The sequence below is a fragment of the Neoarius graeffei genome, chromosome 5 (assembly GCF_027579695.1).
Source record: "Neoarius graeffei isolate fNeoGra1 chromosome 5, fNeoGra1.pri, whole genome shotgun sequence".
NCBI lineage: Eukaryota > Metazoa > Chordata > Actinopteri > Siluriformes > Ariidae > Neoarius > Neoarius graeffei.
The window spans coordinates 100,772,000-100,789,543 of NC_083573.1; the positions used below are offsets into that span (position 1 = coordinate 100,772,000).

The window sequence follows — 17,544 nt, forward strand, 5'->3', positions numbered from 1 at the left end:
TGAAACGTGTCTATGAGAATCAGATTTACTTTCTACATTAATTCCATATCATCAATCAATAAAAATTAAACTTGTGAATTGTAATTCTAGCTGTTTAGATCTTGTGTCTCCACCTCTATCCGTCCCTTTCCCTTTCTTGTAGTTAAATCCATCGTCTCATATGAGCTGAGACACGTGGATCTGTCCAAGTACAAACACACAGTCTCTTTATTTTATATTTTTATTCTGACATCAGAACCTTGTGTTCAGGGAGACACTTTATTTCACAACTGATGGAACACACTGCATTTATCCATCAGATATTCACAGATTTCATCATTTCTCTTCCAGTCTGTGGGGGTGTAATCTGACAGAGGAAAGCTGTAGAGTTCTGTCCTCAGTTCTCAGCTCAAACTCCTCCAGACTGAGAGAACTGGACCTGAGTAACAATAACCTGCAGGATTCAGGAGTGAAGCTGCTCTCTGCTGGACTGGAGAATCCACACTGTAAACTGGAGATACTGAGGTACACACACACACACACACACACACACACACAGAAACAAACCTCTGGTACTTTTACAGGAGATGGTTTCACTTGTTACACTAACAGGTTATTAAACCAACCTTTTGACACACGTGAACACACCACCTGTACTCAGGTCCACTCCAAACCCCCAGAAATCAGAGGTGTGTGTGTGAGCAGAGAATGATACACACCAACTGTTTTACTATCTGTTTGAAACTCAACACAACTTTGTGTTCAGTTCAAATAATTACATCATATTTTTCCCAAAATCTTGACCTCCAGCAGTAAAACAACCCCAATAAGAAGTGTCCATCAAACCCCACCCTCACAAACTCCTGACCAATCAGAGAACTCCCTCATGGACAGTGTCTTGCAAAAGTATTCACCCCCTTGGAGTTTGTCCTGTTTTGTCACATTACAAGCTGGAATTAAAATGGATGTTTGGAGAGTTAGCACCATTTGATTTACACAGCATGCCGACCACTTTAAAGCTGAAAATAGTTTTATTGTGACACAAACAAAAAATATGATGATCCCCCCCCCCCCCCCCCCCCCCAAAAAAAACCCAGCAATCTGGAGTGGGCATAGGTATTCAACCCCCAAAGCCAGTACCTTGTAGAGCCACCTTTTGCTGCAATTCCAGCTGCAAGTCTCTTAGGGAATGTCTCGATTAGCTTAGCACAGGGGTTCTCAACCTTTTCTGCTTCGAGGCCCACCTATTCATACTTGTACCCATTTGGGGCCCATTAAAACAGATCCCCAATTATTTTGGCTCATCTATTCTATTAGAATCTAATAATCTATTGTAAATTGTATTCATGGGATGCAACATCACTCCGTTACAGATGGGAGCCCAGGAATTAATTAAATCCGATAAAAACTGTTTTTAATTGTAGGTGTTGTATTTAAAACTATATGGATGTGCCAGAAGCCAAACCATGCATGCAGGGCATTCTCAGCCAAAAGGGATGAATGATCCAAAAGTGGAGTCTGGTCCATTAACACAGGAACTTAATGCCATGTTTGCGTTCAGCAAACAAGCAAGTTATTAAACCCAAGAAGTGGATATAGAAACCACTCAGTGGGATTCAATCCTTACACACTAACAAAGAAGGATTTTTCTTGTGAAACAAAAGTTTACTCGCTAAATTTGATATTAAGAGAATAAATTTTGATCCTCTTGTAGCCGTAACTAAATACAAAGACAATATCACATTCACATCACATTATCTCTAGCCGCTTTATCCTTCTACAGGGTCACAGGCAAGCTGGAGCCTATCCCAGCTGACTATGGGCGAAAGGCGGGGTACACCCTGGACAAGTCGCCAGGTCATCACAGGGCTGACACAGACACAGACAACCATTCACACTCACATTCACACCTACGGTCAATTTAGAGTCACCAGTTAACCTAACCTGCATGTCTTTGGACTGTGGGGGAAACCGGAGCACCCGGAGGAAACCCACGCGGACACGGGGAGAACATGCAAACTCCACACAGAAAGGCCCTCGCCGGCCCCGGGGCTCGAACCCAGGACCTTCTTGCTGTGAGGCGACAGCGCTAACCACTACACCACCGTGCCGCCACAAAGACAATAGTTAAGCATAATATTAATGAACTTAATGTGAAGATAATCAACAGATTTTAAGGATTTTTTTTAAAGATTGTGTATATTTTTAGTCTTTTGTATTTGTAATGATTTGTATCTGTACACGACCCCGCCAGCTCCGCTGATCAACTTATCGTCTTTAAATAAAGTCATTCATTCATTCATTCATTCATTCATTATGAGTTGGAAAATTATCCACCCATTGAGTTCCCCGACATTTCAGACTCCCTGGTGCTGCAGACAGACATCGTTCTACACCGGCGGTCCCCAAACACCGGTCTGCGGACATTCCAAACCGGGCCTTGACACAAAAAAAAAAAACAGAAATGTGCTCATCGCACCCGTTTAGATGTCAAACGTCTATGTGGAGACTGCACAGATTGCATAGGTGGCCCATAGCAGCATATTAAACAGCTTTTTTTTTTCAATCATGATGACTGTCTGTCTGTCCCGCCCCTCAAAACGTAGGCTACTTAACCCGCAGTGCAGTCTCAGTTCAGCTCAGTTCATGGTCAGCGGTACTGTACAGTCAGTGCTACACGTTAGCTAAAATGAACAAAAAGCAGACGTCATTAGCGAATTTCTTTGGTGTGGGTAGGGGCGAAAAAAGGCCCACTGATGATACTGGTGAACCAGAAACGTCGAAGAAAAAGAAGGGATCTTTCAATCGCAAATCTGACGAGTCATATCTTAAATATGGGTTTGCACTGACCAGTGACTCGCATGCACCAAATCCCTTGTGTGTGGTATGTGGCGATAAGTTGTCGAATGAGGCTATGAAGCCATCCAAGCTCATTCGACACCTAGAATCCAAACATCCGACACTTAAACACAAACCCCTTGAATTCTTTGAGCATAAAAAACGTGAACAAGATTCACAAAAACTCGTGCTCAAGACAACTGCATCTGTGAATGTGGCTGCGCTAAAAGCCTCATACTTAGTGGCTAATCGAATTGCTAAATGCAAGAAACCTTTCACTATTGGGGAAGAGCTAATTCTGCCATGTGCAAAAGACATGTGCAATGAAGTCTTTGGGGAGGCAGCAGCAAAAAAGATAGGCGCGGTACCTCTTTCAGCCAGTACTGTCCATAGGCGGATTGATGACATAGCGGAGGATATTGAGACACAGTTGTTGGAGAGGGTAAGAGGGTCACCGTCGTTTGCGATTCAGGTTGATGAGTCCACTGATGTGGAAAACCGGGCAATTCTGCTTGTTTTTGTGCGGTACATTTTTGAGGAGGATGTGCAGGAGGATTTGTTGTGTATACTGTCACTCCCAACAAACACCACAGGTGCAGAATTATTTCGAGCTTTGGATGGTTACAGTGGTGCTTGAAAGTTTGTGAACCCTTTAGAATTTTCTATATTTCTGCATAAATATGACTTAAAACATCATCAGATTTTCACACAAGTCCTAAAAGTAGATAAAGAGAACCTGGTTAAACAAATGAGACAAAAATATTATACTTGGTCATTTATTTATTGAGGAAAATGATCCAATATTACATATCTGTGAGTGGCAAAAATATGTGAACCTGTAGGATTAGCAGTTAATTTGAAGGTGAAATTAGAGTCAGGCATTTTCAATCAATGGGACGACAATCAGGTGTGAGTGGGCACCCTGTTTTATTTAAAGAACAGGGATCTATCAAAGTCTGATCTTCACAACACATGTTTGTGGAAGTATATCATGGCACGAACAAAGGAGATTTCTGAGGACCTCAGAAAAAGCATTGTTGATGCTCATCAGGCTGGAAAAGGTTACAAAACCATCTCTAAAGAGTTTGGACTCCACCAATCCACAGTCAGGCAGATTATGTACAAATGGAGGAAATTCAAGACCATTGTTACCCTCCCCAGGAGTGGTCAACCAACAAAGATCACTCCAAGAGCAAGGCGTGTAATAGTCAGCGAGGTCACAAAGGACCCCAGGGTAACTTCTAAGCAAATGAAGGCCTTTCTCACATTGGCTAATGTTCATGAGTCCACCATCAGGAGAACACTGAACACCAATGATGTGCATGACAGGGTTGCAAGGAGAAAGCCACTGCTCTCCAAAGATAATGTTGATGCTCGTCTGCAGTTTGCTAAAGATCACATGGACAAGCCAGAAGGCTATTGGAAAAATGTTTTGTGGACGGATGAGACCAAAATAGAACTTTTTGTTTTAAATGAGAAGCGTTATGTTTGGAGAAAGGAAAACACTGCATTCCAGCATAAGAACCTTATCCCATCTGTGAAACATGGTGGTGGTAGTATCATGGTTTGGGCCTGTATCTCCCCCCCAAAGACCCCCAATGATTGGAACATACCAACCTTAGTCACTTGTGAATAAATACCCCCACCCCCACATATTGTATCCTGCTGACTATCCTCATTTGTAAAAGTATGTGCACGCGAACATATGTGCCCCCCCGGTCCGCTGGGGAAAAAATGAGAACCAAACCGGTCCTTGGGGCTGAAAAGGTTGGGGACCCCTGTTCTACACAGACACACAGATGAAAACCTGGAAGAGGATGGAGGAGAACAACTTTTTATATGTGGCTGAGTTAAAGATCTGGGGATCAGGACACTGCAAGATAAATCCTGTCTCGTTTTTGCCCGGGTAAGGAGAAATTTCTGGGCTTTTTGTTGGCATCTTTGCGATGGTTGCTAGGACGCTACAAGTTTTAGTATCGAGTGTAAACAAATGACAGCAGCTCGATTCTCAAACCTCCCTGCTCTTCTCTTCCAGCAGGCATCACAGATCCATATAATTTACCCACAAACATATTTATTTATTCTGCTCTCTCTCTCTGTGTGTGTGTGTGTGTGTGTGTGTGTGTGTGTGTGTGTGTGTGTGTGTGTGTGCACGCAAGTTAAATGTAAAGTAGTAATGTGACAAAAATAAATGCTTCTTAATTTACCCACAAATGTATTTATTCTACTTGAAAGGTGTACAGCAAACCAGCTACTGAATTTGGGACACGACGACATCCTGAACTATTTAGTATTTGGCTTTAAACTTGGGGAAAAAAATTCGCAGCCCACTAGCTGGCGCTTCACGGTCCACTCATGGGCTGCAGCCCAGTGGTTGAGAAACACTGGCTTAGCACATCTAGCCACTGGGATTTTTGCCCATTCCTCAAGCCAAAACTGCTCCAACTCCTTCAAGTTAGATGGGTTGTGTTTCAGAGTTTATTTTATTTTTAAAAGGGACAGTGTACAAATTAAACATTATCCTTGTGGTAAGGACAGATGTCTGTACCAGGTTATAGCAGCACATGCTAATTTCCGCCTGTAGTCCCTTGGCAGGTGGATGTAATAAAAAAGATAAATAAAATGTACAGGAAATGTCACCAAATCTGTCATTAGAGTAATTTGTAGTGATTTAGACCAGTAAAATAGAAGTGGATAGCCTTATAAAGCATACATAGCAGTGTCATTTTTCACAATCACACACGCAAGCACTCACAAACACACACACCATAAGTTAAACGAAATGTGCAAAGGAATGTGCAAGCCAGTGCAAATATGCATTATCCCATCCCACTACCCCCTCTTTACATAGAGTATACGTTTTACCACTCCAACCTCGAGAGAGAGAGAGAGAGAGAGAGAGAGCAAGACATGCTCTCCAAATCACCAAAACTTCACATTTCAGTAGGTTTTACCCTCCCACACCTAATAGTCATACGCAAGCATAATAAGATAAAATAAGAATTAAAAAAAAAAAAGAAATAAAATATAAAAAAATTCCCCCCACACACACACAGGACTCTCCCATCCCTCACAATCCCCACACACCCACAAACACACTAAAAAGTGCAAGATCTGCATACACCCCATACACATATACCCCCACCCCCCATCACACACACACCATTCAATAAAATGCCCTATCCTTTTCTATCCATGTGTGCATAATTGAGTTGATAATATCCATTTCTTTGTCAAACGTGAAAAAGACTTAAAATTTGTACAGGATATTAATTCTGTTGGGAGGTTATTCCACTGATTTGTGGCTACAGAAGAAAAAGATGATTTACCAAATGCAGTCTTTCGTAGTGGGACACTACATTCCCCCCTCAACACTGATCTAGTGGTACGTGGTGATACCTCTGAGCATAAAGAAATAAATTGTTTCAAAGGTGGTGGTGCATCATTATGTATAATTTTAAAAAGCAGGCAGAGATTTGCATGCCTAATTAGATTTTCAGGGCTCAGTATGTTATATTTACGAAGCACAAGACAGTGGTGGTAAGAACGTTTTCTCCTGGCATGGATCTTTATGGCACTTTTGTAAATTGAGCTGAGGGGTCTTAATACCGTTTTGCAGGCTTGTGACCAACTTGTGATGCAGTATAGAAAATGAGACATAATCATTGCATTTAAGTATAAACTAGATGCATCAGAAGTGAGAGAGCTGCGTATGTATCTGAAATTTGATAGATTGAACTTCAGTGTGTTACTGAGGTTTTTTTTCCATGAGATTTAAAACTAAGAGTTGGGTCAAGAGTGATGCCTAGGTATTTAAACTCAGTTACATTCTTTATGGCTTGCCCGTTGATTGTGATTTCAGGATAGTTTCTGATTTTGGTTTTGCTTGTAAAGAACATGGATACCGTTTTATCAGTGTTTAAGACAAGACAGGAGCTATGCAGCCATTCTACAACCCTTTTCATTTCATTTGAAAGTATAGTTGCAACCTCAGATGCATTATTACCATGCACATACAATACAGTATCATCTGCATACATTACAATATTAACTCGGTCACATACAAGTGGGAGGTCGTTAATGTAAATACTAAACAGCAATGGCCCCAAAATAGACCCCTGTGGCACCCCCATTTCACATGCCTTGGATGAGGAAAGTGCACTATTAACCCGCATACACTGGTAACGATCAAATCAAATCAAATCAAATCAAGTTTATTTGTATAGCGCTTTTAACAATAAACATTGTCGCAAAGCAGCTTTACAGAATTTGAATGACTTAAAACATGAGCTAATTTTATCCCTAATCTATCCCCATTGAGCAAGCCTGTGGCGACGGTGGCAAGGAAAAACTCCCTCAGACGACATGAGGAAGAAACCTCAAGAGGAACCAGACTCAAAAGGGAACCCATCCTCATTTGGGCAACAACAGACAGCCTGACTATAATATTAACAGTTTTAACAGGTATAACCCTCAACTGTCCTCATGGGGCCGTCCTTCACAGGAGCGGTGCGATAAAACTCCGACCAAACACAGGGCACCAGGATGGATCAAGCAGGTCCGAGGGGCAGAAGAGGCCAGCATCTCAATCCCAGGATCAACATGTAACTCAGAGGGACAGATTGGGGGGGGGGGGGGGAGGGAGAGAAAGAAAACACAGGTTGTTAGGTATGCCCTAAAAATGACAAGTATTAAATCTGTGTGGTAGGCTCGCAGAGACGAGAGTCTTTACATCAGGCATAACACACAACAATGGCATGTTAATATGGTAAAAAATATCATGACCTGCTCTGGCTGGATGCTTGATTGGGTGATGGGAGCACACTCCTCAGCAATGATGAGATGCAGATGGGACCCTTGGGGCTGGCCAAGACAATTCAGTTACATTTCACCGGGTCTGGGACATGCGACAGAATGTCTGACGGCCGATTCCCTGCAGGCTACGATAGCCAGTCGAGGTCTCCACCCTCTCCACCAAAAGATTTCCTGTTGACTCCATGTAACTCAGAGGGACAGATTTGGGGTGGGGGGAGGGAGAGAAAACACAGGTTGTTAGGTATGCCCAATGTCACCTGAATAAGTAGGAGCAGTATACATATTGCACCGAGTACAAGCAGGGACTCCGGCAACTAACTATGACAGCATAACTAAAAGGAGAGAGCCAGAAGGTAACACAGGCATGAGGGAGCCCCGGGATATAAAGCAGCCAGCCACTACACCATCAACAAACTCGAGTGAGCAAGTGAGTGGGGACTGACAGCATCCATACATCCCAGTTTACCAAAACACTCTATGTCTGAGGACCCTCCAGATCTACTCCTTTACCTCATAAACACCATTAACAAAAGGCTTGACTAAACAGATATGTTTTCAGCCTAGACTTAAATGCTGAGACTGTGTCTGATTCCCGAACATTACTTGGAAGGCTGTTCCATAACTGTGGGGCTTTGTAAGAAAAGGCTCTGCCCCCTGATGTGGCCTTCACTATACGAGGTACCAGCAGATAGCCTGCACCTTTTGATCTAAGTAGGCGTGGCGGGTCATAGAGGAGCAGAAGTTCACTCAGGTACTGTGGTGCGAGACCATTTAGTGTTTTAAAGGTCAATAGTAGTATTTTATAATCAATACGAAATTTGATTGGGAGCCAATGCAGTGTGGATAAGACAGGCGTGATGTGGTCATATTTTCTAGTTCTAGTAAGGACTCTTGCTGCTGCATTTTGAACTAACTGGAGCTTGTTTATGCACTTATTGGAACATCCAGACAGTAAGGCATTACAATAATCCAACCTGGAGGTAACGAAAGCATGGACTAGTTTTTCTGCATCATGCAATGACATTAAATTTCTTATCTTTGCAATATTTCTGAGATGAAAGAAAGCTATCCGGGTGATGTTATCAATGTGAGTTTCGAATGAAAGACTGGGGTCAATAATCACTCCGAGGTCTTTTACTGCTGCACGTGAAGAAACAAAAAGGCCATCCAGAGTCACTGTGTAATCAGAAAACTTACTTCTAGCTGTATGTGGTCCTAGCACAAGTACTTCAGTCTTGTCAGAGTTAAGCAGAAGGAAATTAATAAGCATCCAGTGTCTAATGTCCTTAACACATTCCTCAATTCTATTAAGCTGGTGTCTCTCATCAGGTTTTGCAGAGACATACAACTGTGTGTCATCAGCATAACAGTGGAAACTAATACAATGTTTACGAATAATATCGCCCAGAGGTAACATATATAGAGAAAAAAGCAGTGGACCCAAGACAGAACCTTGTGGAACACCAAACTTTACCTTGGTACATCTAGAAATATCATCATTTATATCAACATACTGATAACGATCAGTTAGATAAGACCTGAGCCAGGAGAGGGCCATTCCCTTAACTCCCACAACATTTTCTAGTCTAGATCTTAGATGACTAAGATAAGATTTAATCCATTTTTGTGTGTCAACAGAAAGATCGTAATTAACTAGTTTATTTATTAGTTTCTCGTGGTTGACTGTATCGAAAGCCTTGCGAAGATCAAGGAAGACTGCTCCCACCACCCCTCCTTGATCAAGATATTTTTTTTATTTTCTCAATGAAATAGCAACAGGCAGTTTCTGTGGAGTGCTTTTTCCTGAAGCCAAATTGCATTGGATGTAAAAGGCTATTATAATCAAGATGGTCTGTTAATTGTTCAACAACTACCCTTTCAAATATTTTTGAAAGGGCTGGGAGAATACTAATAGGTCGATAGTTGCATACTTCTTGTGCATTACCTGCTTTAAACACAGGTGTCACCTATGGCATTTTTAAATACACTAGGGAAGATCTCATCACATCTCATTATCTCTAGCCGCTTTATCCTGTTCTACAGGGTCACAGGCAAGCTGGAGCCTATCCCAGCTGACTACGGGCGAAAGGCGGGGTACACCCTGGACAAGTCGCCAGGTCATCACAGGGCTGACACATAGACACAGACAACCATTCACACTCACATTCACACCTACGGTCAATTTAGAGTAACCCTAACCTGCATGTCTTTGGACTGTGGGGGAAACCGGAGCACCCGGAGGAAACCCACGTGGACACGGGGAGAACATGCAAACTCCGCACAGAAAGGCCCTCGCCGGCCACGGGGCTCGAACCCGGACCTTCTTGCTGTGAGGCGACAGCGCTAATCACTACACCACCGTGCCACCCACTAGGGAAGATGCATTCATCAATAGATTGGTTTACCAATTTAGTCAAAGGGGTAATTATGCATTCTTTATGTTTTTTTTATCAAGGCAGTGTCCATTCCATAGATATCTTTTGCTTTACTATTTGTAAGTGTAGATAAAATATTTGCAACCGTTGACTCATTTGTGGGTGCCAAGGTTAATGAGGATGTAGCCCTAATGGGTATTTGTGAGGTGCTTATTTTTCCAAATATCTGACCTAGCTGTTGCACAGAGTTTATAAAATAATCGTTAAAATGAGTTGCAACAGCCAAGCTATCATCTACAATACTACTGTTTATTTTGAGTTCTAATTTACCACACTTGCGATTTTCCTTTCCAAGAAGTTTGTCAATGTGTTTCCATAGTTTTTTTTGCTATTTCCTTTTGCATCTCTTATGATGTCAAGGAAAAAATTTGCTTTTGCCTTTCTGAGCTGTGTTACAACTTTATTTCTTAAACTTTTAAAAATTAAATTAATCGGTAACCAACCTTGATTTTAAAAACTTTTTTATGGCGGCATCTCTTTTCTTCATTAGGTCCCAGAGGTCATTGTTAAACCAGGGGAGATTTTGTTTTGATTTTGGTTTCTGTGTCAGTGTTTTAGTAATATATCTTTATAGGCTGTTACCAAGTCATTGCATGAATGTTCACATGATTTACTTCCAATAATTTCATTCCATTGTACCTGCTTTAGATCATGCTCAACTAATTTTAGATTTTTATTTGGAATGGAGGATATAGTGTTGTGACTTATAGAGTGTTGGTGTACAGCAATCAAGTTATGCCACAGATTCTCAATTGGATTGAGGTCTGGGCTTTGATTAGATCATTACAAGGCATTTAAATGTTTCCCTTTAAACTATTCCAGTGTAGCTTTAGCAGTATCTTTAGGATCATTGTCCTGCTGGAATGTGAACCTTCGTCCCAGTCTAAAACCTCTGGCCGACTCACAGGTTTTCCTCCAGAATTGCCCTGTATTTAGTGCCATCCATCTTTCCTTCAGTCCGGACCAGCTTTCCTGTCCCTGCGGATGAAAAACATCCCCACAGCACGATGCTGCCACCACCATGCTTCACTGTCGGAATGTTGTTCTCAGGGTGATGGGTCTGCGTCACACATGGCATTTCCCATGATGGCCACAAAGTTCTGTTTTAGTCTCATTTGACTAGAGATTCTTCCATGTGTTTGGGGAGTCTGCCACATGCTGTTGGGAAAACTCCAAACGTGTTTTTTCTTCAGCAGTGGCTTTTTTCTGGCCACTCTTCCATAAAGCCCTGCCCACTTTGTGGGGTGTACAGTTTAAAGTGGTCCAATGGACAGATACTCCCATCTCCACTGTGGATCTTTGCAGCTCCTTCAGTGTTATCTTTGGTGTCTTTATTGCATCTCTGATTAATGCCCTCCTTGCCCGGTCTGTGAGTTTTGGTGGGTGGGTCCTTCTCTTGTCAGGGTTGTAGTGGTGCCATATTCTTTCCATTTTGCTATAATGGATTTAATGTAGCTCCATGGGATATTCAAAGTTTGGGATATTTTTTATAACCCAACACTGATCTATACTTCTCCACAGCTTTGTCTCTGACCTGTTTGGAGGCTCCTTGGTTTTCATGTTGCTTGCTTAGTAGTCTGTGAAGATTCTCGGTCATCCAGGTCATAGTAAACTGTGAGTGGTAAAAGAGAGCAACTGGACTTGCTTGAAGATTCTTGAAGACGTTTCACCTCTCATCCGAAAGGCTTCTTCAGTTCTGTCTGACTAATAGGGAGTATCAGGTATTTATCCTCTCATGGATGAAAAGCTCATCTAAGGTGTCGTTGAGTCATCCTGTTGGTGTGGGTCACTGGGGGCTGGGTGTGGACGGCCTCGAGAGTCGTTAGGGTGATCAATGGATTGCCCGTTAGGGTGATCAATGGAATGCTGATTCTCTCTGTCCTCCTGTGAGTCACTGAAAACAGCTGGGTTTTGGTGTGCATTCAGTTGTCTGGGAAGTGTGCCAAGGACTGCATTGTAGGTAGCTGATAAATGATGTCTTAAACCCCCACCTCTGTTCAGTGATGGCCATTCCAGGTTGACAAAAATGGCTTCTTTAACTCCTCGCTCATACCAACGATCCTCTCTGGCTAAAATGCATACGTTGCAATCCTGAAATGAGTGTCCTTTGTTGTTAAGATGAAGGTAGACAGCAGTGTCCTGTCCTGAGGAACTGGCTTTCCTGTGTTGAGCCATGCGCCTGTGAAGTGGTTGTTTTGTTTCCCCAATATACGATTCCGTGCATTCCTCACTGCACTGAATGGTATACACTACGTTGCCCTGTTTGTGTCTGGCTATTCTGTCCTTAGGGTGGACCAGTTTCTGCTTCAGGGTGTTACTGGGTCTGGAATGTTATGTTTGTAGAAGATCCTCCTGAGTTTCTCAGATAGACCAGAAATGTAGGGAATGACAATGTTCTTGCATTTGTTCCTGTTATCCTCCTTGTCCATTATGTTCCTTTTTCTGCTCTTGAAGAAAGACCAGTTGGGATACCCGCAGTCCTGAAGTGCTTTCTTGATGTGATTCTGCTCCTTCTCTTTTCCCTCTACCGTTGTAGGGATGTTCTGAGCCCTGTGTTGCAAGGTACTAATGACCCCCAATTTGTGTTCCAGTGGGTGGTGAGAGTCGAAGAGTAGGTACTGGTCTGTGTGTGTGGGTTTCCGGGAGACCTCAATGCTAAGGCTTCTGTCTTGTCTAATGTGTACATCACAATCCAAGAAGGCTATTATTCCCACTGACGTCCTCCCGAGTGAAATTGATGTTGAGATCCACTGCACTGATGTGCTTAGAGAAGGCTTCCACCTCATGGGTTTTGATTTTAACTTAGGTGTCATTCATGTATCTGAACCAGTGGCTGGGAGCAACTCCTGAAAAAGTGGTCAAACCTTTATGTTCCACTTCCTCCATGTAAAGATTGGCCACAATAGGGGACACCGGTGAGCCCATGGCGCATCCATGCTTCTGTCTGTAGAAACTTTCATTAAACTGGAAATAAGTGGTAGTCAGGCAGAGGTCAAGCAGGGTGCAAATCTGGTCCGTGGTGAGGTTCGTTCTATCCAGTAAGGTGCTGTCTTGAAGGAGTCGTTTTCTAACAGATTCGACTGCTTTTGTGGTGGGAATGCAGGTGAAAAGAGACACACACACAGACCAGTACTTACTCTTCGACTCATCACCCACTGGAACACAAATTGGGGGTCATTAGGACCTTGCAAGACAGGGCTCAGAGCATCCCTACAATGGTAGAGGGAAAAGAGAAGGAGCAGAATCACATCAAGAAAGCACTTCAGGACTGTGGGTATCCCAACTGGTCTTTCTTCAAGAGCAGAAAAAGGAACGTAATGGACAAGGAGGATAACAGGAACAAACGCAAGAATGTTGTCATTCCCTACATTTCTGGTCTATCTGAGAAACTCGGAAGGATCTTCTACAAACACAACATTCCGGTACATTTCAGACCCAGTAACACCCTGAAGCACAAACTGGTCCACCCTAAGGACAGAATAGCCAGACACAAACAGGACAACATAGTGTATGCCATTCAGTGCAGTGAGGAATGCATGGACTCGTATATTGGAGAAACAAAACAACTGCTTCACAGGCGCATGGCTCAACACAGGAAAGCCAGTTCCTCAGGCCAGGACTCTGCTGTCTACCTTCATCTTAACAACAAAGGACACTCATTTCAGGATTGCAACGTACGCATTTTAGCCAGAGAGGATCGTTGGTATGAGCGAGGAGTTAAAGAAGCCATTTTTGTCAACCTGGAACGGCCATCACTGAACAGAGGTGGGGGTCTGAGGCCAAGTTTACATTAGACCGTATCTGTCTTGTTTTCTTCGTGGATGCACTGTCCGTTTACATTAAAACGCCGGGAAACGGGAATCCGCCAGGGTCCACGTATTCAATCCAGATTGTGTCTGGTCCGGTGCTGTGTAAACATTGAGAATACGCGGATACGCTGTGCTGAGCTCTAGCTGGCGTCGTCATTGGACAACGTCACTGTGACATCCACCTTCCTGATTCGTTGGCGTTGGTCATGTGACGCGACTGCTGAAAACCGGCGCGGACTTCCGCCTTGTATCACCTTTCATTAAAGAGTATAAAAGTATGAAAATACTGCAAATACTGATGCAAATATTGCCCATTGTGTAGTTATGATTGTCTTTAGGCTTGCCATCCTTCCACTTACAAGTGGTAAGTGACGCGCATGCCCGATATGCACTAGGATCACACACACAGCGGCTCAGTCCCGAATCACTGCTCGTGCACTTCACTCGCGCGCTCTGTGAGCTGCGCAGGGCCGGAGTGCGCACCCTGCAGAGGGCACTCGCTGTTCAGGGTGGAGTGATTTGGAGCGCAGGATGCCTGCGGAGCTGAGCGTATCCGTGTATTGGCGTTGCTGTGTGCACGCTAATCGTTTTAAAAACGTTAATCTGATGATCCGCTGATATGGTCTAATGTAAACCCCACCTAAGACACCATTTATGAGCCACCTACAATGCAGTCCTTGGTACACTTCCCAGACAACTGAATGCACACCAAAACCCAGCTGTTTTCAGTGACTCACAGGAGGACAGAGAGAATCAGCATTCCATTGATCACCCTAATGGGCAATCCATTGATCACCCTAACGACTCTTGAGGCCGTCCACACCCAGCCCCCAGTGACCCACACCAACAGGATAACTCAACGACACCTTAGATGAGCTTTTCATCCATGAGAGGATAAATACCTGATACTCCCTATTAGTCAGACAGAACTGAAGAAGCCTTTCGGATGAGAGGTGAAACGTCTTCAAGAATCTTCAAGCAAGTCCAGTTGCTCTCTTTTACCACCCACAGCTTGCTTAGTAGTGTTGCAGAGTCAGGGTCCTTCCAGAACAGGTTGATTTATACAGACATCATGTGACAGATCATGTGACACTTTGATTGCACACAGGTGGATCTTAATCAACTAATTATGTGACTTATGAAGTGAATTGGTTGGAGCAGCTCTTATTTAGGGGTTTCATATGAAAAGGGGTGAATACTTATGCACATTCCAGATTTCTATTTTTTCATTTTAATTCTTGTTTGTGTCAAATAAAAAAAAATGCACCTTTAAAGTGTTTTGCATGATGTGTAAATCAAACGGTGCTAACCCTCCAAAAATCCATTTTAATTCCAGCTTGTAATGCAACAAAACAGGACAAACACTAAGGGGGATGAATACTTTTGCAAGACACTGTACAAACAGTTTGGTGCTCTGGAAAATCAGTTCAATGTGAAATTAACCAAACCAAATGACAGTAACACAGTGTGTGTGTATGTGTGTGTGTGTGTGTGTGTGAGACAGTATTGTGTGTGTGTGTGTGTGTGTGTGTGTGTGTGTGTGTGTGTGTGTGTGAGAGAGAGAGAGTAGTGTGTGTGTGTGTGTGTGTGTGTGAGAGAGAGAGAGAGAGAGAGAGAGAGAGAGTACTGTGTGTGTTTAGTTTGTAGAAACTTGAACACGGATCAGAGTGGAGTGTTTGTCGGCTACTCGCTCTCACACGTGTGTGTTCTGTCCATGAGCTAATGGTGTGATAATAAATTGTAGCTGAGAGATTGTGGAGTGCAGAAAGACGTCGCTGCTCCTGTAAATGTGCTGATGTGGCGTCCTGTCCTCTGATTTCGGTGTGTGAGAGAAACACACTCACATTTCTATTCCATGCTAAAGTTTAAAGTTTAAAAGTTTAAAGCTGGACTGGAGAATCCACACTGTACACTGGAGATACTGAGGTACACACACACACACACACACACACACACACACACACACACACACACACACACAGTAAGTGTACTGTATATAAAGATTGTGTGTGTTGTGTAGTAAAGCTGAGTGATTTATGCTGTAACTGTGAGATGTTTCTCTCTACAGGTTGTCTGGCTGCAGGATTACAGGTGAAGGTTGTGCTGCTCTGGTTTCAGCTCTGAGGTCAAATCCCTCATCACACCTGAGAGAACTGAATCTGAACTACAATAATCCAGGAGAATCAGGAGTGAAGCTGCTCTCTGATCTACTGAAGGATCCACACTGTACACTGGAGACACTACAGTGAGTTACTGACTGTCTCTACACACACACACACACTAAGTGTACTGTATATAAAGATTGTGTGTGTTGTGTAGTAAAGCTGAGTGATTTATGCTGTAACTGTGAGATGTTTCTCTCCACACTGTACACTGGAGAAACTACAGTGAGTTACTGACTGTCTATACACACACACACACACACACACACACACACACACACACACACACAGTAAGAGTGATTTGGTGGTTTGATGTCTCTTTCTCCACTCCAGAGGAGATTCTGTATCTGAATGTGTTGGTACAGTAATAAATAAAAACACTGTTGTGCGGTTGGTGTTCTCTCTCTGAAAAGAGTGGAAGAGAGCCTGCCCCTGGTGGCTGTATCAGGCAACAGTGTTTCACTGAGAAAGAATGGATCCCCTCCCCTTTCATTTACACACATTTTGAGATAATTTTTCGTTTTGTATTTTGTAAACTTGAATCTGTGCTTTGTGTGTTCTGCGACACATTTTTCTTGTCATGAACCTGATGACTGATTCTGGTAAAAACATGTTCAAATCTGATCGTTCTGCCCTTTTCTCCTTCTTTACAGATTGTAGTTTTCGTCCTGATCTGATCTGAGTCTCACACACAGAGGATGATGAGGATAAACCCTCACAGTACAAAGTGATTTGAAAATCATCATCATCATTTAGTGATAATCAGATGTGTACAACATGTCAGCACTTCCACTTCTCTAGTTGTTTGTAAAAATACACCAGCTGAGATAAATAAACTTTAATTAACTCAACACTCATAAATATTTTCTTATTAATATCTTTTACAGCAAAACAGAAACTGTTAATGCACATCGAACATCATTTAATAGTTTTGTATGTACAGTATGCTTCTGTTTTTCCATTTACATGCAGCAGAAGGTCACATTTATGTTTAAAACACATCATAAATATCTTATAGTATCAGTTCACTGCAGTAATTTTGTCATTGCACAAAGTTACACACTGTTTATAACTGCGTAAAGTAAATTATTTTCCTCCTGAAATTATAAAATTCAGATGAGAGAGGTTTAATTTGGTTAACTCTGTACATAACTAATGTTTTAATACATTTTTAAATGCTGTGTTTATAAAAATGATGATTATCAATTCTGTATTGAATGTTAGATATATTTGTGTGAAGACACTTCATTGTGTATATGTACTGTGTGTGTGTCAATACACATCGATATCCTGATTATTGATCAGCATGTTATTTTCTCGGAGCATCTCTGAGACACTGATGGTTTAAAATTACATTGAAATGAATAATTTGCTGTAAATCGCTGTTTCATATTGTAGACTATTATACTACCATTTAATATTGCGTTATAAGCATAATCGCTTTGGGTGACCACAGGAGGGGAACAGAACAGATTCTGGAGATTGAACTGATCCCCATCAACCCTG

At 42.5% G+C, this 17,544-nt stretch overlaps 1 protein-coding gene across 1 annotated transcript in view; it reads left to right on the forward strand.

Moving 5' to 3' along the window:
• The window catches only part of LOC132887193 (NACHT, LRR and PYD domains-containing protein 12-like), an 81,372-nt gene extending 64,192 nt beyond the window's left edge, over positions 1-17,180 (forward strand). The window contains exons 12-14 of the mRNA XM_060922664.1: positions 331-504; positions 15,945-16,121; positions 16,692-17,180. Of these exons, the coding sequence (XP_060778647.1) occupies positions 331-504; positions 15,945-16,121; positions 16,692-16,698 (358 nt within the window). The 3' untranslated portion in view covers positions 16,699-17,180. The remainder of the gene's footprint in view (positions 1-330; positions 505-15,944; positions 16,122-16,691) is intronic.
• Positions 17,181-17,544: the final 364 nt, after the last annotated feature.